Source organism: Eumetopias jubatus, unplaced genomic scaffold (genome assembly GCF_037043125.1).
Source record: "Eumetopias jubatus isolate StellerSeaLion01/CBP00866 unplaced genomic scaffold, mEumJub1_p1.0 scaffold_9, whole genome shotgun sequence".
NCBI classification, from domain to species: Eukaryota; Metazoa; Chordata; class Mammalia; order Carnivora; family Otariidae; genus Eumetopias; species Eumetopias jubatus.
In genome coordinates this window covers 30,164,533-30,185,403 of record NW_028274815.1, presented here as the reverse complement: position 1 = coordinate 30,185,403, position 20,871 = coordinate 30,164,533, and the positions used below count along the sequence as shown (strand labels likewise).

The 20,871-nt window shown below is 43.5% G+C and overlaps 1 protein-coding gene and 1 long non-coding RNA gene across 6 annotated transcripts in view; one reads left to right on the top strand and one right to left on the bottom strand.

Annotated features, from left to right (window-relative positions):
* Window positions 1–20,871, bottom strand: part of CRIM1 (cysteine rich transmembrane BMP regulator 1) — a 186,254-nt gene that overhangs the window by 14,543 nt on the left and 150,840 nt on the right. For all 5 annotated transcript variants that reach the window (XM_088026387.1, XM_028117216.2, XM_028117212.2 and 2 more), the window contains 2 exons: window positions 19,754–19,969; window positions 15,885–16,106 (listed from right to left, as the gene is read on the bottom strand). In XM_088026387.1, coding sequence (XP_087882513.1) covers window positions 15,885–16,106; window positions 19,754–19,969 — 438 coding nt within the window. The remainder of the gene's footprint in view (window positions 1–15,884; window positions 16,107–19,753; window positions 19,970–20,871) is intronic.
* On the top strand, window positions 1,338–20,582 carry LOC148163512 (uncharacterized). The gene is made up of 3 exons (XR_015768922.1): window positions 1,338–1,549; window positions 2,238–2,302; window positions 20,566–20,582. It is a non-coding gene; the product is annotated as an uncharacterized LOC148163512 (long non-coding RNA).

Sequence of the window (20,871 nt, the reverse complement as noted above, 5' to 3'; positions counted from 1 at the left end):
CTGGGGAAATTTTATGCTCAGATTCTAAAGGCAGCTCTACTGACCACTGGTCACCGATAATTAAAAAAACTATAAAGGAATCTGGAAGGAAAGTTCCTTAGGAAAGGAGTGATGTTAGGGGCTCAGGGTTCTTCCTTCTGGAAGGCACTTGGGAAGCTCTAATGGAGGCCGTGTTTATTGCCCAGACACAGAGGACGGAGCCCAGGATGCCTGCAGGAGTGAGGAGAAACGTGTGGGCATCAGGTGCCATGTTCTCCGAGCAACCCCAACCTGCAGCCACCTGCTCCAAGGTGGCTAGAATCTGCTGTCTGTGGAGACCCAGCTCAAAGCTTCCTGCTGAATTTTTCCAGAGGGGGCTCACTGAAGACAGAAATGTTCTTATCTGTTTTTGGCGTCCATGTTCTCTTCTTAACCAATTACTCAAGCATATGCACCTTACTGAGTGGCACTGAGAATGTCCTATTACTCTAATATGTTGTATTTCCATAGCTGTGTCTCGGTCCACTGCAGAGTTCTGTAAGCAGGTCAAGTGTTAGAATGCACAGTCTCTCTGTTTCGCAACATTTCTTCCTGGGTTCTCTCAGGACTGCTGCCTGAGTTCAACAAGGGATAGCGAGTAATCACAGGAAGTTCTAGTTGTGAACAGAAATGCTTTCTCATTATCTATGAAAAAACGTACTTCGCTTTCTCAATGTTCCACAGAAAGTTTTCTGGTGCACTGATGGTTAAGCTTAAAAACTTAACTGGAGGCTTTCGAACCAAACCCCTGGTTTCTGCCTAGCCTAGTCCTCAGGGGAGGCAACTTCATTAAGATATCTCAAATGCACATGTCAAATGGCTCAGTACAATCATTTAATGAACCCAATTCGAGTAATATTCTGACCTCCAGCCAACTTTTCATTGAGGACATTAGATGTGCCATCAAATCGAGAGTCTATTATGCAGAGACTTCTTTATGAAAGGAAGCCTCTTCATAAAGCAATATCACTGATTATATTTTACATAAACCTTGTAACAGCTCCTCTGATGGACCAATATCATGGCATAAAATTTGAATAATGGATTACTGTGCAAGGACCTTAGAAGAGAGAAGGTTAAACTCCTCGCCCATCTTGTCCAGCACTTTCTGCTGTGCTTTTCCTCCCAAAGGTGTCTTGGCCAGTCCCCTCAGAGAAAAGGAGTGAGGGAATGAACTGTAGGCATGAAACTCAGGAAGGATGGGGACTTCATAAAAAGGGGTTTGAGTCAAGGCCAAGCACTGGTTTGTATTTTCTCAGGATCTAGGTAAAGACACATCTTAAGATATTTAATTAATTAATGCTACTCCTACTTATGAGGCTAAAATTCTGTGAAAAATTGCACTGACACTAAGAATAATCATGATATGTTGAACATTATAAAGACATTCATTCGTTGATTCTACAGACTCTTCTCATTAGTGGGAAAGAAGGCACGACCACGACCCTGACCCAGGACTGCAGAGACGTGGTGGAACAGGCTTGGGGAACTGGACACTTCGCCACAGAACAACACAGCAACCACTGCTCCTGTGAGTTTAACACGGAGGGCAAAGCAACTAACTGCCGGGGGGCTGGGAAAGGCATGACTCAGGACTCGGTGTTCGCATTTCACTTGGAGGGACGAGCAGAAGACAAAGCTGTGGGGAGGGCATTCCAAGCAGAAGACGGTGTGTCCAACAGCTTGCCACACCGGAAGGGCAGTGAGAGTGTCAGAATGGAGAGAGAGAGTGTGTGTGCGCACACACACATGCACCGTGGCTGGAGGTGAAGCTGGGGTCAGATGGTAAGGGGCCTTGAGTAACAACGGACGTATTGAGATTCCTTCCTGTAGAGGACAGGAGGGACTTTAGCAGCTTTAATGGTAAGAAGAGAGCTTTAGAAAAGGGCAACATGGAGGACAAGATGGGGAAAGGAAGTTGAGGATACTGGTCATGGGGATGTGATGTGGGCTCGGTTAGGGCAGCGTGGATGGAGGCGGACAGGCAAGGCAAGATTTGAGAGATTTCTGAGAGACAGCTGTCAGGATATGGATGCTGAGGAAGGACAACCCTTCTTGCACAGGAGGCTGGGCAGAGGTAATTCCAATAGATGAGTCATTTCACTGCTTTAAGCAATAAATGGGGAGTTTGTGAGGGACCTGGTCAGGCCTTACTGAACAGATATTCCAATGGATTAGTAATCGATTATTAATGCAGTGATCGATCCTCCAACTCTTAGGCCTCTCTGCGTGAATACAACCAGGAAGCTACCGCTAGGACAGAACAAATTTGGGGTGCAACAAGGTAAGAGAGGACAAATTTCAGTCACTGGGAGCTTTGGGTAGGAAAAAAGTGGATCGTGTGGGGTCATCGGCAGAACTGGTGGTTCCCTTCCTGTGACTCTGTGCAGTTTATATACCATTGAGCCAATAATCCTTCTAGGAATCTATCCCAAGGAAATCAGAAAAGTCCTGAAGTAGTGTTTTCTGGTGGATGTTCATCACAATATTATTTATAACAACAAGAAGTTAGGGGAAAAAATCTGTGTCTAACAAGAAGAGAATGTTTAAATGATTCAATGAAATCATATGAGAGAATACTGGGCAGTTATTAAAATGCATCATGTATAGTACAAGCTCCATCACGTAAAGAGGAAAATTAAAAACTGTCTAGAAAAAAATGAAAATGTTAATAGAAACTTACATTAGAATTGGTGAGTTTTTCCCTTCACCTTTTTTTTTTTGGACAATGAATGTCAGTTACTTTTGATAAGTAGGCAGCAATGGAAATCTTGTGCGCGCGCACACACACACACACACACACACACACACACACACACACGAGCATGCATCATCTACCTGACCCCTCCCAACCCCCAAATACACACACATGAGGATACTGAGGGGGAAGAGCTTAATCGGAGCCCAGTTCTAGAGCACCTGGCTATGTGGTGTGGTGCTCTCTGAAATGCTAGAGGCTCAATTCTGAAGAATCTAAGTAGACTGTAAGAAAACTAAACCATGGAAGAAACACCCAAAGATCAAATGCAGAGCTACAGCATAACAGTGTTCATGTAACTGCTGACTCAGCAACTGTAGGAGATCATTTCTAAAAGAATATTTATAAAATGATATAAGAAAGTAACTACTCTGAATGACTTGGAGGTGATGGGTTGAACCAAGAACTCTGACTATATATTGGGTGAAACTGAAGTTCCTTATTTGATTTTGTTAAAAAAATAGATACTTTCCTAAATTCAATGAAGATTAAGAATTCAAAGTAGCCATGTGATAGCAAGGAAGACTGAGATGCATTCTCCTGGGAGCCCCCGAGAGAGGACTGCAGCAGGCTCCACGCAGTCGCTCAGAGGGCGAGCCAGATGGGTCCCGTGTCCAGGGGCTTCTGTGGTCACAATAAAGCCATTCCCCTCAGGGAGTGGGCTGACATGGACTGAATTTCCAGGTACTTCTACCGGTTTATCTCTATTTCATTTAAGCTCTGCTCATCACAGATTATCTCAGAAGCATCTTGCCTTCAAGATTATTTTCAACTAATTCCAAAAACCAGGCGTGCCACATTCATGGCAGCATTATTTACAACAGCCCAGCCCAGACGTGGAAACAACCTAAGTATCCGTTGATGGATGAATGGTCAAAGAAGTTGTGTTATATATATACAATAGAATATTATTCAGCCATAAAAATGAAAAAAATCCTACCATTTGTGACAACATGGATGGACCTTGAAGGTATTAGGCTAAGTGAAATAAAGACAAACACTACACGATCTCATTGAAATGTGGACTCTAAAAAAACAAACAAAACACAAAACTCATAGAAAAAGAGATCAGACTTGTGGTTACCAGAGGTGTGGGGGGGGTGACAGGATGGGAATTGGAGAAGGGTGGTCAAAAGGTACATACTTCCAGTTGTTAGATGAATAAACACTAGGGATGTGATTACGACATAATGACTACAGCTAACACTGCTGTGGGACAGACAGCAAGGTTGTTAAGAGAATAAATTCTAAGAGTTCTCATCACAAGGAGAAAATTTCTTTCCCTTAATTGCACCCATATGAGATGACAGATGTTAACTACACCTATGGCGGTACTCATTTCACAATACATGTAACTCAAACCATCATGCTGTATACCTTAAACTTATAAAGGCACTTGGTTGCAGGACTGAGGGACCTCAAGGTCTGCACAAAACTCTAAGCCAATGTTGAAGTTCACGGTGCAGAGCTCAGCGAGGCCACAAGATCTAAGAACTGAATGATACTGAACAGCATTCTAGCATTCTCAAAGCTGACCTTCTTAAAGACTGGAGATCAGAGGAGACAAATGGTAGAGATAAGAGAAACACCAGATGGTTCTGAAAGAGGGATCTAGGTGCCAAATATTAAAGAACCGAAAAGCATCTGCTGAGCATCCATGGTGCCCAGGTACTGTGCTCAAGAACTCACTGCCATTCAGCCTCACAGACACCCTAAGAAGGAGGGCAGTCTATTCTCTTGAGGAGACTCAGGTTTACAGAGCGGAAGCAACTTGATGTAACCAAACCACTACGTGGCGGAGCCCACATAATCCCCTGGCTCCATCTGACTACAAGGCTCAGGTTCTCTATGCTGAGCTCAACTCAGTGGCTCCTTTCCTTCCATCTTCATGTGGTCTCCAATGTGCCAGAGCCTCCCTGGGAAGTACACAACACCGTCAGGGGAGGGCCAAGCTGGTTCCGACGTGCTGCTGTGGGGCGAGCCACGGTTAGCTATAGGTGTGTTAAGTCAGGACAGGCAGGCTTGAGGACGCGGCCTTCAGTCCAAGAGGAGATCCATTTCAGAGACCGTGACAGAGCAATGCTTCCCCTCCACTGCTTAGAGGGAGTGTTTTCTATGGGATCTTCACATCTGATCAGTTTGAACCACAGTATCAGTACGTTTCATAATGATCAAGTGTGTTTCTTCAAAGGTGCTTTAAAACAAAGCCACATGTAAGACTCTACTGAATTTTCATGTGAAATACATGGAGGATTCTTGGTTTTTGGAAAGCCCTGACTAATCCTTTCCAGGGTGGCTGCTATGTGGCCCAGATTCATTCATTAGAGTTTGGTTAATGAGGCTTTATAAAAATATTCTACTTTTGACTAAATTTTACCTGAAGGGCAAAGATCTAAACAGAGGCCTTGAAACCATGGAGTCACATGGGCTGATTGATGGATTTCGGTGTCCCCTAGTTCTCACAGGCTCTTTCTGCTCCTGGTTAAGCCACCGCCTTCCATGGCATAGTTGGGTTAATTTGAGAAAGCTGTCAGAGAGTTTTAGAAACAACTTTGTCTACAGGGAGACATGGCGACCATTCTATACAATGTGAGGTTCTACATAATAAAGTCTCTGTAGTCTTTTGTGGGAAGGAGCACAGTCTGACTAGAAGTACATGTAAAAGCATTTTAAGCACTCTGGCTGAAGAAGGATGTAGAAATGGAGACATGGGAACATCCAACTAAAAGTGGTCTAGGTGGTTTATTATTTGGTTACAGAGTGGGCTATACCATTTGTTCTATTTATCACTCCAACTGGTTTGTTTACACTGACAATGACATTATTTTTATTTGTTGATACCGAATAATAGGAGTTCCCACCTGCTGAACGCCTACTGCGTACCGGCCACTGTGCTAAGTGATTTATAGGAGTCGTTCCATTCGATCTCCACAGCCCAATGGGACAGGGTATTACCCCAATTCCACAGGAAACCGAGGCATTACGTGACTTGCCCAAGATGCACGGCTAGCAAGTGGCAAGGCCAGGATGGGAACCAAGGTGGGTGTGGCTCCTGTCTCCACACACCTTCTGCCCACCTGTACCCAGCAGGGTAACCTCAGGGAGGGCCACTTCCTGTGCCACACAAACGAACGTGGTGATTACTCACTAACTCTAAAAAAAATGGGCACCAGAATTCCTGCCCTTCGCCTTTTTTGTTGGGGGTTAAGGTCTTCGTCTTCAAAGGTAATTTACCCTTCAACTAACTGCATCATACGTCCGGCACAGTCCTATGAAGGAACATAGATAATGAAGTGGTTACTGGGGACTCACAGTCTTAGGCAAGTCTTTCTTTAACATCTCTCTCGGAAGAAGAGGATTAGAGGAGAATGTTCCAAGAGAAACATGAGGTATGACACTAATATAATAAGGTTTATTTTTCGGACAAACACATCAAGAGTTATATATCCAAACAAATGTGATCCCCTTCTAAGCAGTCACTGTAGAGGGCTATAAATGTATTCCAACGATACTGCCCTTGCTTCACATGGCTTTGGAATTTTCCTTTTGCAGAGGCATCCAGAGCCAAATTTTGACACATGCAATGAAGATAGTTACTATTTTATGGCCACTCCTTGGTTTAGATTAGCTTTGATATTTGGTTTCCTCAGCTCGGGCCTCTCTCATCCATCAGACCAGGCTTGAAGTGACTTTTGGCCTCCTTCAGAAACAAAGTCCCTGCTGTAGGATGGATGGAGATCTGCTTCTGCAGTCACCCACAACACCGCGTGTCGGGAGCCCAGGGCACTTGTGCGCGGTGGCTCCTTCTGTGGGGCCATCTAACTCAGGGAGTGCACAGACATGTCTTATCGCCTTTGGATTCAAATATAAGCAACGTTATACGGCATCATGTAGGACTAGAGTTAAAGTATGCCATGTCTTTCAGTGGTGGAATTTGGAGAACTCGGTGTTTTTGTTTTTATTTTCGTTTTCCCTGATTCTGCTTCATAAAAAGGGGAGGAAGAAGTGCAAGGCCTTGAAATCTTAACTCCTTTCAAGGTTACTTTTCCAACTGTTCAAACTTGGCTGTCTTACTTCAAGAGAAGATGTCTTAAGAGGCTATTAAAGTTGGACTTTGCTTTTACTCGTGAGCTATTTTTACTTATTATACCATAAAGCTAATTAACTGCTGGGGAAACCCTAGACTCCACAGCTGTGGTGGTTTCTTCCTCTATAAAGATCCAATTCAGTGTTTCAGAATCACTGATGTGGTAGCTCAGGCCTTGCTCTGAATCGGACCATGATGAGGGATGTACATTAGCCTCTGAAGAAAAGGAAGCATCTCCGGACTTTTCCCTCCTCCGTCCTCCGTGGAAGGATCTGAAAATGAAGATCCACTTGAACCTATGCCATAGTTGGACTCTTCAATGGCTGCCAGGAGACAACTTTCCTGTACAGATGCTTCAAGTTCTAAATCTGGCTGTGGTGGTCATGAAGTCAGAGTGGTGGTGTGGGAGTCACTTCCTGGGAGGAAGGTAGGCAGCTTTAGAAATGGCATCAGTTCTTTCGAAGCTCAGTGACTATTTAGAGTTCTGAGAAGTAATCTACTCTGGGATCCCAGAGGCCAAGAAATTAAATGCAGCTCTTATTCTTGGAATAAGTCCCGCTGCAAAATAGTCCACCACAGGAGTGTAGAGGGGTGCTTCTCCTTCCTACGCATCGCTGTGATAGCTCAGTCCTGAATGCCGGAGACACAGTAGTGCCCAAGGCAGGTGAGGTCTCCACCCCTGGGGAGACGCTCCTGGATTGGGAGATCTCACCAGCTCTATAGGACTCCAGGTCCAGGCAGACATGCTAAAGGTTTTGGAAAGCTGTGTAAACTGCAGGTCCTGCTGACAACGTTCTGCTTCGATTTGGTTTCTTAACTTTGAGGTCCGAGGGACTTACAGAAGCATTAGTGAGAGATCTCTCAGGCAGGTGTGAGAAGGTACGAGGTACACTACGGGTGACAGGGGATTCAGAAAAGGGGGTGAAAATGGCGGCCAAGAATCACCAGTGAAGCAGCTGACTCTGGGAAGTGTAGAGAAAGTGCCTTCAAAAATTTTCGCTTATAAATTTAACACTGCACTGCAGTGATCTTTCTCTAACTGCCACAAAGGAATGAGATGCTACTATTATATTTTATCTTCTTTTAACAGATGAAATATTCAAATCCCCGGCCTGTGATCTCATTCTCATTTCTGTATCCCAAAGTTGGGCACATGCTGGGTACAAACTCTATGTTTACAGAAGAAATTGAATGTGTGTGCCTCTTATTTGAGAAACCAGCTTTACTTCTGTTTATATTAAGAGAAGACAAACAGAAACCACAACAAAGAAGGAGTCTGAGCAAACAATTTGCAGGTCACCAAGAGGTGCACAGACTCGTAGGCATAGATGAAGACTGATTTTCAACAGGCTGGAGCACTGGACCTTTCTTGACTGGAGAAGAATGGAAAAGCGGAACTTGACGAAGTCTTGCTGAAATCGAATGCAGGTGGCATAGACAATTTCAATGAGGCACAGGTCTAATATACAGTAATTCTGTCAGTGCATGATTAAAGGTTTTTGGCTAAAAATTCAAGAAATATTTATTAACTCAAAACCCGAGTTTCTAATAACTTCTAGCTTCTAATAAAACATCTACTCTTAATTCATTTTTATAAGAAGAGAAAACTAAGACAAGTACTGCCATGTAGGCCAACCCCTACCTCTACATAACATCTCAAATACTTTGAAAGCAGATCTGACCACCATTTTAAGACCTTTCTTGGCAGTCCATTTATGCTTTATTTTATTCTATTTCTTGGGGTGGGAGTCTAGGTATATTTTAATAAAGGCTGAAAGAACCTTTCAGGTTTCTTCAACATACTGGAAAAAATAGGTAATAAGGTCACTAAAAAAAATTATAAACTTTCCTGAACTCTAGGAATAGAAATCTCACCAAACTGGTAACTACAATGACTTCTGGCTGATTCCCACTGCATGCCAAGAGGACATTATTTCTCAGTGATAGGACTTAATCTGTGCATTAACCATCTGTTATGGGTCAAGTAAGCACTTCATGGATGAAAGTTCAGGGAAACATTCCATTTTCAACTTTAACTGAGGTCCCATCTCTTACAAGGCCGACAATCCTTCATGGAGATTATACATGGAAATCATTATGGAAATACACAATGTAGTCTAAAAGGCAGGCAGGAAAATTGAAAGATGAAAGTGGCCTAAATAAGGAAAACAGCATGCTTCCCTCCCTTAGGACATAAGGGAAGCCATCTATGTAAAGAGTACAGAATCTTATTAAGAAAACCCTGAAGTGGAAACCACTGGACTTCCCAGAGAAAGTTCCTGTCGTCACAGCCTGCGTGTGGCCGAGAATATCCCATCAGGGTCTGCCAGCTAATATCAGGTCTGATTACATACCCTCATCAGAAATGTAACCCTCCTGTAGAGGGGTCTTACCCCCAACCATTAGAGAGTCCAAAATCAGGGTTGGTTTCCTGGACGGAAATAAGAGGTAAAAGGCATGTGCTCGTGGATCTGTGCAAGAGACCTCTTTCAAGGAAGACTGTGTGCTGAAGCCCAGGTAAGGACGATGCTACTCAGAAGCTTACTGGAATTTCCGTTTACACAGCTAGGGCCTGGAAAGGACACAAGCAACAAACAGAAAGTAGCATATGGAGTGAGCAGGATGAGGTGCTTCCCAGGGTGCAGGGTAAGACCTAAAGAGACTGAAATCAAACACCGTTTATTTCTGTTGCAACAACTTGAGACCCATTCCAAAGTTAGTAGATGCATGACAACCAGAGTATTTGCAGTCTTCTAAGCTTTAAACAGCACACAGAAAAGCATCCTGCTCCCCTTCCCTTCCGCTTAAATCACTTCAGCACTATCTGGGACCACCTGGTTGCAGTGTTGGGACCTCAAGAACCCAGAGCTCTGAAGAATGTTCAGGAAGCATACCTCAGCTCTTCCTGATGACAGTGGCCACGTGCTCTGTAGGAATCATGGTGGATCATGCACTGTAAGTTCACAGACTCCTCAAATGGGACCAGCCTCTCAAAGTAAACAAAAACTAAAAGAGCCCCATTCTCTCTCCCACAGCAACGTCCAGAGGCATGAAAGGACAGTGAAGCTCTGAGGTTTGTGGGCAGGGTGCTGCCCCAACCCAGCTGCACTACAGAGCCTTGGAAAGCATGCTGCCTCCACCTGGATCACAATACGGTGACTAAAGCAGTGGTGGGCTGTTTAAGCTAAGAGTGTGCAGGACGAGGTACACCATGGAAGCATTACCTAAAATATTCTTGTCCTTCAACAGCTCATCATTGGGATGCTATATCCAGGCCTTTCTCTTGCAGAGAGGTAGGTGCTATATTTAAAGTGCAATACCAGAATCCATTTGGCACATTACCCAGATCAGCTGCACTCCGTGTTGGAAGAGCTGTCACTGAACTAAGCCGAGCGTTCACATTGTGTTGACTAAGCACATTTACATGTGTGCATTATTCACTTAATTTTCACAGCACTTTAGCGAAGCAGAGAACAACATTACCGTCCCCATCTCAGAGATGGGGAAACTGAGCTAGGGTTAGATCCTAGGACTGAGACATAAAGCTAGCATGTGCCAGAGGTGGGATCATAACCCTTCGGCTCCAAAGTAAGTTCTCTTTCCAGAACACGTAAGTGTTTAAGAAAACACACTGGAGAAATAGCTGTGAAAAATGTTGCAACAGAGATACCAGTCTCATAACATTATAGCTTAAAAAGGTACAACCTTTAATTCTATGGGTTGTATGTCTTAAGAGATGTGGAATTAAATATTTGCTATGTTTGATTCCTGGGCTGAGTTAAGTACTCAATGATCAACAAATGTTCCACAGAGATACTATTTATATGTGTAATCTCTAAGAAAAGATACCTAAACGAATTAGCATAATCATACACATACATCTAAACAAAAATGAATGATGTATAATAGACTGACTTGACAGAAATTGTAGACACTGCCCTCCTAAGGACATATATTACTGATCATTTTCTAGCTGAAGATCACAAAAGAGAGGAAACAGAATCGTACTATCACAACCAATGGAGTGTGCCAAGCCAGCCTGACTCCACATGAAAGCTCTACCTTAAATATTAAGATATATATAATAGATATAAAAAATAGCTAACCTCTAATCAGAAAGATGTATGATCAGGTGCTACCCATAACAGAACTCATTTTCAGAGACCCTTGAAGATAGGGATACTTAAAGACACTTAAAAGATACTGAACTGAGAGGCATGTAATGAGAGTATCTTAACTTTGTTCACATCATACACACGGATTTTATAACCTGTATATATATACTTTCATAACATGTAAGTACATCATTTCGTATCTCTCATATATAAACACACACAGACAGACACAAACAACTGATTAGGATCCAAAAAGAACTCTCCTTTGGCAAAAGTTTTTTTAAGTGAGAAAGATGCACTGACTCAGAGATTTCCAGCCAACAAATAGGACTTTAAATAGCTGACCTCAAATATTTTCTAAAATAACACACCAATGGTTACAAATAAATAAATACTTGCCAAATTCCGAGTTTCAAAACAATATTCTATGCACTGAGTAACAGGACTTGGCCGACACAGGAATTGCTTACTCAGGACCAGTCCTGTTCAATTAGACTGGCTCGATCATCAGGCACACCTGAGCATCTTCATTTCCAAAGTCAACAGCAGGTATGAGGCAGCAGCAATACGGGCTTGAGGACCCCATAAGCTAAATTAACAAAGGTCTTTATGATCAATGTAATGCTCTTTCTTTTTTTTTTTTTTAAAGATTTTATTTATTTGATTTTTTTTTTTTAAAGATTTTATCCATTTATTCATGAGAGACAGGGAGAGAGAGAGAGAGAAGCAGAGGGAGAAGCAGGCTCCCAAGGAGCAGGGAGCCCGATGCGGGACTCGATCCCAGGACCCCGGGATCATGACCTGAGCCGAAGGCAGACGCTTAACCATCTGAGCCACCCAGGCGCCCTGTAATGCTCTTTCTTTATAACATTTGTCCAGGAATGACTGAGCCTCTGGACAAAGTGAAGGTCCACTGGGATGCTGATAGTGGTGCCCCTCAGAGAAGCTGCTAGAATCTGGTCCTTGGCAGAAGCATCACCAACAGACATCAGAGCAAGGGTGACGTGGTCAGGGCCAGCATCCCCATAGGCACTTACTAGGTAAGGGTTGCTGGCTGAATTATTTACTGTCATCTGGAAGTGATGGAATAAAGATCTCACTGAAATCATTTTTGCTCTAGAAAGGTTCTAGGAAGGCATGTAGGATGTAGTCAGTGAGAAGGCTATGGCACTACTGTGCACAGTGAAGTGTGTCACACTGAAGGCACCTGCTGTTTACAAGGAACCACATATCCAATCTGCCATCACACCTTAGAATTCCCACCAGACCTTTTACCTTCACCTGACTTATGTGCTTGTCATCTTTTGATTCTTGCTCCCCATTCTTTAAGCCATCAGTACAGTCAAAAAGCCTATGAAAATAAAATCTAAATTTGTATTTGCTTAGAAAACTAGAATATAAAAAATTAGGGAATCAGAAAGTGTTCCATTAGAATGATTGGGTAATTACTACTTAGTTTCTTTCTAGTACAAGGATGAATTCCCAAATGAGGGGTATTATAACTAATGAGACAAAGCTGTTCACTTTTCAAAATTAATCATCAATCCTATTAATTATGTCTGTATTACACATTCTATTAAATTAGCACACATGTGAGGCCTTCACACATCAAAAGAAAAGCATTATCATGGCACATTAGTGACTTGATAATTTAGCTGAAAGGAATACAAATATTCATAATTATACTACTTTTCATAGGATCACCACTTTTCAATTCTCTTATGGTAAGAAAAAAGGATACTTCACAAGGTGAAAGAAGCATGCTTTTGTTTAGGGGTTTTATCACTAAAAAAAGAAGTCAGATTAAAGGCTGGTTTGAGGTTTTTAGAAATCTGTATTTGAGAGATCTAATTAGGGAGAATATTCATTCAGGGACCCACAGCCATGGTGAGGTCAGCACTGCAGGCTGGGGTGAGGCACGTATGATCCTGGGAACAGATGATCTAGGTTAAGAAAGAGCTGGTTTCAAACCGAGAGAGCCTAAAACTGGAGACAATGCAATCACTGGTCCTCTGGGCCTACTGGAGAAATAATCGGGTGCTTTAGGGCAGGCAAAATAATGGCCTGTTTCTTTGCTACGTGGTCTCTGTATGGGGATGGAGGCTTTGCAGCTGCTGGCGCTGCCTGGGCTTGGAGCCCTTGCAGAGGGCTGGGCTGACGGGAAGCTGATAAGAGAATGAGCCTGAAGAGGCCAAGGGAGCTAACTGGAGGGTACGATAGGGAATCCTCATGTCACAGTCATGGACTGAACTTGACTTCGTATGCTTGCACACAAGGGGAGAAAGGATGAAGGCCAATCTAACAAGGCTACTTGCAAAATACATATGATGTATACTGAAGGGGCTCAGTGACTCTTTGAAAAATAAAACAACATATATGAAACGCTAAGATGGAGTAACAGCATATAGTATTACTCATCAAATGTTAAGTCTCCCCAATATGTTACCCTGAAGATAAGCCTTAGATTTATATGACACAATTATACCTGCATCTTTGTGTGTGTGTTTGGGGGGGGGTAACAACCGAAACATAATTTCCGCTATACTAGTATGAGCTTGACGAACCAAAATTTGGTGAAAGTGCTTGCCAACTAACTTAAAGTCAAAGTAAAAAATTTGGACCGAATTGGTGTTTCTCTCTCCACACTAAAGAACGTATAGTCTAAATCACGAAGGAATTGGAATAGGAAAGAGGAGGGCCAAAAACACAAGCCAACAAAAAAACCCCCAAACAACAACAAAATACAAGAAAGACACAGACTACTGACTTGCAGGTTTCTTTCCATGAGATTACATTTGTTAAATTGGTTTTGAAAAAGAAGGATTTACTATTTATCATACAGAAACAAACTTACTAGATGAATAATTTACTAATTATAAATTTACTGATTAAGCAGCAAAACACAAGAACTTTTTAATCTAAACAAAATAATCCACGAATTTTCAACATGAGAGAGATTCACCGCCAGATTTTTCCTCTGAAGGTTATGTGGAATTCGCAGCCTCCTGGGTCCTGGTTTTCTAAGTATGACCTAAGCACCCCTGACTGATTCATAAACTGCACAGAAATTCCGATATTTAAATATGGTAGTCCTGGTTGTACATCTCCCTCTCCGCCAATCCCCTGGCCTGAAATAGTGGCCAGCTTATACCTTTTATTTAGATCTCACCAAAGGCAGTTACATTTTCTATATAAATACTGGTCAGCTCTTTGAGAAACGAAGTAGCACTCAGTTGGATGTATGTATGCACTGACACTTTTTTTGGCTCCACTTTGGAGCTACGAAGCTTATGGGTATTAGAGCAGAACCCAACATTGTTGGTCACTAAAAAGTAGGGCAGCCATATGTCCTGATTTGCTTGGGACACTCCTGGTATAGAGCTATTGCCCCATCCTGATTAATAGCACCCATTTCTCTCTCAAAAGCATCATGGTTTGAAGAATAAATTCCAAAGTTGGTCATTCTGTTAAAAGAAGAGAATTCAGCTTTCAAACATACATTTAAATACTCTCTGGCCATTACACTGAGAAAAATTTAGCTCTGTAAAATTCCTGAGAGCAGAAACTGTGTTTTTAGAATCTTTCCATCTCTCTATATACCAACATGGAGAATAAGACTCAGAGGAAGTGATCTCCCATCTAGCGGCCAGAGGTCGAACAGTCAAGGAGAAGGAGCTGTCTTGATAAGCTTGAGTTATGGCCGACATGTACCTGAGCACCATTCATCAGTTCATCTACAGGAATTGCTACAAAGAACCGTGGCCTGAAGATCTCTCCTTTTCCTCAAGTATCACCCCAAATATGTGTAATTACTTGTATCTAGAAAGCATGCAAAAAAAACTCCAGCAGTAAATGCATAATACCTGCCATTAATATAGCTTGTCTAATTTTTTTTTTAAAGATCTTTTTTCTTTTTTAAAGATTTTATTTAATTAATTGACAGAGAGAGAGAGACAGCGAGAGAGGGAACACAAGCAGGGGGAGTGGGAGAGGGAGAAGCAGGCTTCCCGCCGAGCAGGGAGCCCGATGCAGGGCTCCATGCCAGGACCCTGGGATCATGACCTGAGCCAAAGGCAGATGCTTAACAACTAAGCCACCCAGGTGCCCCCTAGTTTTTTACCTGCTACTCTGATTGTAGGTTCACTACTGGATTGAGATGTATCATTGTCTTTCACTTGACTTCATGAGCTTTACTCAATACAAAAGGAATAAAAGTGAGAGCCTTGGAGTGGGGACTGTGCCTTTATGAGAGTAGCCAGCTGTCTTGAGCCTTGCCTTCTGGACTCCAGAGCAGCATCTGGCTTCCGTCCCCAAGAGCAGCTTCAGTACAGACGTCCAGGGCGAACATACGGACGTCTTCCTTTGACAGGCTATACCCCCTGGGTCACAAGAAGGAGCGGACTCTGTTGGTCTCTCAGGCCTGCCTCACTTTGTGTCCCTAGGCCCTCAACACGGACAACTGACTGCATGGTCGAAATGGAATCAATTCAGTGTCAGCAGACAAGAGGAATTACTGGGACATTAAATCGGTATTTCGTATTTAGTGGCTTTCAAGGGAGCAGCAAGCTTCATGCACTCAGTGTACCTTAATGTGTGTTTGTATATGGACAAAAGGACTCCAAAAAACTGGGTGGAGAAAGAGGGTTCAATACTGAAAATCCTGAAACAGCAAAGGAGCCCACTAGAAGAGGACAGCTTGGGAACATCGCGGCATCCTGAGAGAGCCTCTCCTCATTCCTCACAGGTTGTATCTCGTGAACACATCTTTCACGTCACCCTCCTGCCTCATAGCCCTTCTCTGGGTCCGTGTAACAGGTCACAGACATGAACTGATCTGGGCAAATGGCTGTCAGTGTGGATTTAACGGCCACCGGTAGAAACGACGGATTGTTTTTCTTGGTCTTACCTATGCAGTAGGGACAACACTGGCCTTTCCTCAAAACAGGTCTTTCACAGGCCACCGACGGACAAGACTCAGAGTAACAGCTGATGACACTATCCATGCACACACAGCTGGTGCAAACGTCAGGCTTCCAGGACTCGGCTGCCAGGAAGATATCTCCTTCGTCGTTTTTGCAGTAACTAGGCACGCTCTCATTATGGGATGAGGAAGGCTGAGGAGGTTCGTCTGGAAAAAGGAACGTAAGGTCAGCTGGGAAAAGGAGATGCTACCGGCCAGCAACTGTGCCACATAGTTTCACTCCGTCTTATAAAGAGCACACTCGGTCACTGGGGCTCTGTGTGCCTCCCGTAAAAATGACTCAGAAACAAAACAGCAAGCCTGATTTGTGCAGGGTCTTACATTTTAAAAGCAAAACAATAAAGACCACAAAAGACCTGTTACAGAGATTCTGTTAAGTAGTTTGCACAACAGTCACTCTACTCTTGCTCTGGAGCTGAACAAAACCCTGGAGGGCGGGGTGGGTGGTTGAAGATTTGGATCACATTAGGTGTAAGTCAGAACAATCCTGTGCCCTGCTTTTCCAGGAGGCCATGTCACCTGGTTGTGGCTAAATGAGCAGGTTTCTGGGAAAACATCTACTTTCTTGATAGAAGGCAGATGTGGTGTTCCTCCCAGACTCTTCCTACCTTGAATCCGAGTGTGCTGCCTAAAGCTGTAATATCCTTATCATACATGTAGAAGGACCTTGATATCTCTAAGATACCAAATCATCTGCCTCCAAACTTCTTGTAATGAATGGAAAAGAAACTTCTATTTGTTTAGAAACTGTTGCTGGGTTTTCTATGACTTGTACCTATGTGCCATCCTAACCAATCAATACCCAAACAAACGTTCATTGCACCTACTGAAACACCTATGTGTGGTATCCTGATGTTCAGGCTGAAAGATGACAGGAAATCTACTTAGAAATCATCCACCAAGTCGTTTGTGTCTTTGCTATTTAAAGACTTTGACCAGAGTGCTCTCAGATAGAGTTACAACTTGAAACAGAAAGGAGTATTACCAGAAAAGCCAGAGATCTCTTTGGGTCTTGGCATTCAATGAAATTACATAAAAAGCTGTACGCTCAAGCAGAAACCTGACTGGAATATAACAAAGAAAAACATGATAGTGAGGTCCCTAGGTTAGCAATGTCACCGGGCTTCTGATAAAACACCATCAACCACCTTCACCATTCCAGAGCTTAGAAACAGCCATGATGTCCTCCCTAGCAAACCTCTGCATTTTCTCAAGGGCCACACGGTCAAAACGATGATCAGATGCTCCTCTTAGAATCAATTTCATGAAGTCTGCTGTTTTCAGCCACACAACAGACCTAACTGGGATAGACAGGTAGTCATCCCCGTGATGTGGAAGCTCTAACAGTCACATTCTCCTTCTATCCACCTCAGGAGTACATCTGACAGCCACGAAGTTGGATTTGACAAGAGCCTCTCTGAGAAGCGAGGCAGTTGCTTTGTTTTGGGCTCTCTCTGAGGAACAGAGGGCAGTTGGCAAAATGGGCTGGGCCCGTGCCCTCTCCTCAAAATCATGGAACCCTATTTCCTACTGCCAGTCCCAAAGGCAGTCCCAAGGGGAAAAGAGACACTAATTCCACTGCTCCCAATGTGCTCTGGGTCTAATTTTAGGCACGGTTCCGCAGATGACATCTATATGGGTTAAAGACGGTGAGAGAGGATTACTTTCAAAGTGACCTTTTCGGGGTCATCCACGTCCAGGGATAATTTTGCCACCAGGTTCCTCTGGGCTATGACAGCTTCGCCCTTGCAAGCAGTGTCCAGTCTCACATCTAAACATTTAGAAGAGGAAGCAGGGACAGCAGTGATGGAGCTATGAAACAGGTGAAATGAATACCCTAGAGTTTGGAGGCCTCCTGTTAAGGCCTAGAGAAGGCCCCAGGGGACACGGGAACTTGTGGTCAGTGCTAGAAGGGAGCCGAAGCTGAGATGCAGGCGACCCCGAACCCAATCCTGGCTGAAAAGGTCATCTGGACTCCTGCCCACGGTATCTTCCTTCTTTGGGCCTCTCCTCCTATTGTCTTCCTGCCCCAGGGACCCCTTCTTTATACTTCCTTTTCCAACTACTAACTCTTGTTTTGTTTTTACCCATCCCTTCACTGGTGTCCCTTCATTCTTTTTATTTCTATTCTATTTCCCTCTCTCTTCTATGCTGTGCCTCTTTCCAACTCTAAACAATACAGAATGAAAGAGATTTAATAAATCTTTAAAAAGAAAGAAGTATTATTCTATTCTCTCCCTTTTCCTACTTTGGTGAAGTATCACCACCCACAGGGATGCTCGATCTTTCTTCGTGAACCCATTTCCACTTCCAGACCTCGCACTAAACCAGGCCAGAGGTGAGGGAAAGTGGAAGGACAGAGGGAATGATAACAGGGCACCTTAGGGGAAACAATCACCAAGAGGGTCACAACTCTTCTAATTGCACATATATCTCGTTTCTGGACTACGTTAGAATGCAAGTATCCTAAGATTAGAGACGGTCTTTTTCCAGATGTGAAATACACCATTTATCAATGCTACTGTTGAAATTTACTGTGAAGAAGATGTTTTGCATTTTAAGACTTTTTAAAATTGCTGCAACACAACTATGAATGGAAAGTTCAGAAAGATCAATTATGGGGCAGGTGACTTATTTTAAAATAAGAGCATTCCAGAAATGCTCTTATTCACAGATGTAAGAGTAACCTTTGGAATACTGATATATAAAGCAGTAAGTCCTAATGTTTAAGATGAAGGCCGGCACTTAAGTATCTCTCGAGTTATACATAAAGAAAGGACGAGCCACCCAGGCTTAAGTTAATAAACTCAACACCAGGTGTTCAGGGGTGTCTGTTCCCCTTAGGAACCGAACAGAAAAACATTACAAGGGTTTGCAAATGAATAGAAGAGTGATAAAAAAAATTTAGTAATGAAACAGAAATGTTTATGTTTTACTGAGCAGAAATAACTCTAAGGCTAGACACTGAGAAGGTAAATGGTTATTGATTTAAATTGAAAAGACCAAAGATTAAGCAACAACAAAATAAAACTAGTTGTGTTGTCAACTTGGTGATGTTACATATACAAAGTACCTTCTGGAAAAAAGGAATATATTCCGGTGTTAATTACAAGTGCTACTTTAGTTACAAAATCAGGAATTTAGGTTTAAAATCCTGACACAATTTTGTCTTATATGTATCATGACCATAAGTTTACCAGCCAGGGACAGATCACCTGACTAGTAAAAAGAAAACAATACTCTCTGTACATTTGCAGTGCTAGTCAAATTAGTACTTTTGGATCTTAATCTATTAATCACCCCAGGTTCGAGGGGTTGAATATTATTCCTATTTTAGCAATTTCCTGTTTAACATTCTCAGAAGTATCTTTGCCACCCTTATATATTTCAAAGAATTTTATTCACATGACTTATCAACAACCGCTCCTCACATCTGTGAAAGACAAACACGACTTTTCACCTTTGCAAAATCATCTGGAATAATCTGGTGCAGCAGGACTGTCTCTTGAGATACAAAGTTAAGTAAAAAAAAAAAAAAAAAAATGGAAGAAGAAGAGACAATCTTTCTTCCCCCCTGAAGGCACCTCAGGTGCAAGGCACATTCACTACATAAATCTGTGGCTGACGGAAGGGAATAAATTTAGGAAGCAGGCGGCGGCTCCTGGGCTGGCATGCTGTCCCCTGCGGCTCCACGTGGCCCGCGGGGGGGCCCCCCCCGCCGAATGACAGCGCCTGCGCGGCAGCCTCCCCCACCCTTCCCCCACCCGGGGCGTCTCAGGGCGCGGCGCAATCACCTGTACACTGCGGGCAGCAGGAGTCCTGGGTGCGTGAGGGGTTCTGGCAGAGCAGCGGCGGGCACACCTCCGTCTCGCACAGCACCCGGCCGCTGTGGCAGGTGCACTGTGTACACGAGTCGATGTTCCACGTTTCTCCTTCCACAAAGTACTCTCCTCCCGGGGCGTGGCAAATGGACGGGGTGCTGAGCTCTGGCTTTTGCACCACAAAGTCATCTGGGAAATGACAGAAAATGAAAACAAAAGAAATTATTCAATTGCAGCCTCACCAACTCTTGAAGAACCTGGTGTTGTCTGCTCGAAGGGACAGAGAAGTGGCCGTGGAGGAACTCCCTCTACTCCTATCAAGACAAGAGTGAAGAGACAGTCGGGCGCAGAAACAGAAGGCAACAGCAGAAGCGCTGGTTTCAAGAAGGGAGGTTCAAGTGGTTCCAGTCTGTCAACAGTAATGACAGAATTCAATAAGGGAGTTCAATTACCTCGAGAGGACTCTTCCTGTGAAGAGAACAGGGCCTCTTAGGGCAGCTCTGAATGTGCGGAAGTGTCTAGAATAACAATCTCTCACTTACTGAATGCTGACTGTGGTCCAATTTCCATGCTAAGTGCTCTATCTTATTTACTCCTTACACCGACCTTCGACCTTGTGAGGTAGGTGCTAGGATCCTATTTTACATATGAGGGACAGAGGTTCCAGTATTAAGGGCAAACAAGGAATCTGAACCCAAGACTATGTTCGTTTGGCTCATGGCTATGCCTCCAGATTAAACACGATTTCCAACTGATCTGTGCCCCCTCCACTTCATTATCTCTAGGATCCTGAGGACGGTGATACTTGGAAGTACATCCGGCTGTTGAGCGGGCCATAGCCCAACCGAGAGCAGCCGTGAGCAAACTGAGCAGGAATGCTCTTTCAGAATCAACAGTCTGGAAACCCTCACCTGAGACTAAACATCTGCTTGGCGATGTCATCATCAGGAGAGGTCAATGCCCAGAGACCCATGATAACTATGATTTCTCTCCCCGGAGGAGAGGCGATTTTGGTGTCTTGGTGAGATGATAATGATAGAGAGGGAACTGAATGTTTAGCCTGTCTGCAGAGATGCTGGGAGGTGCCCTGA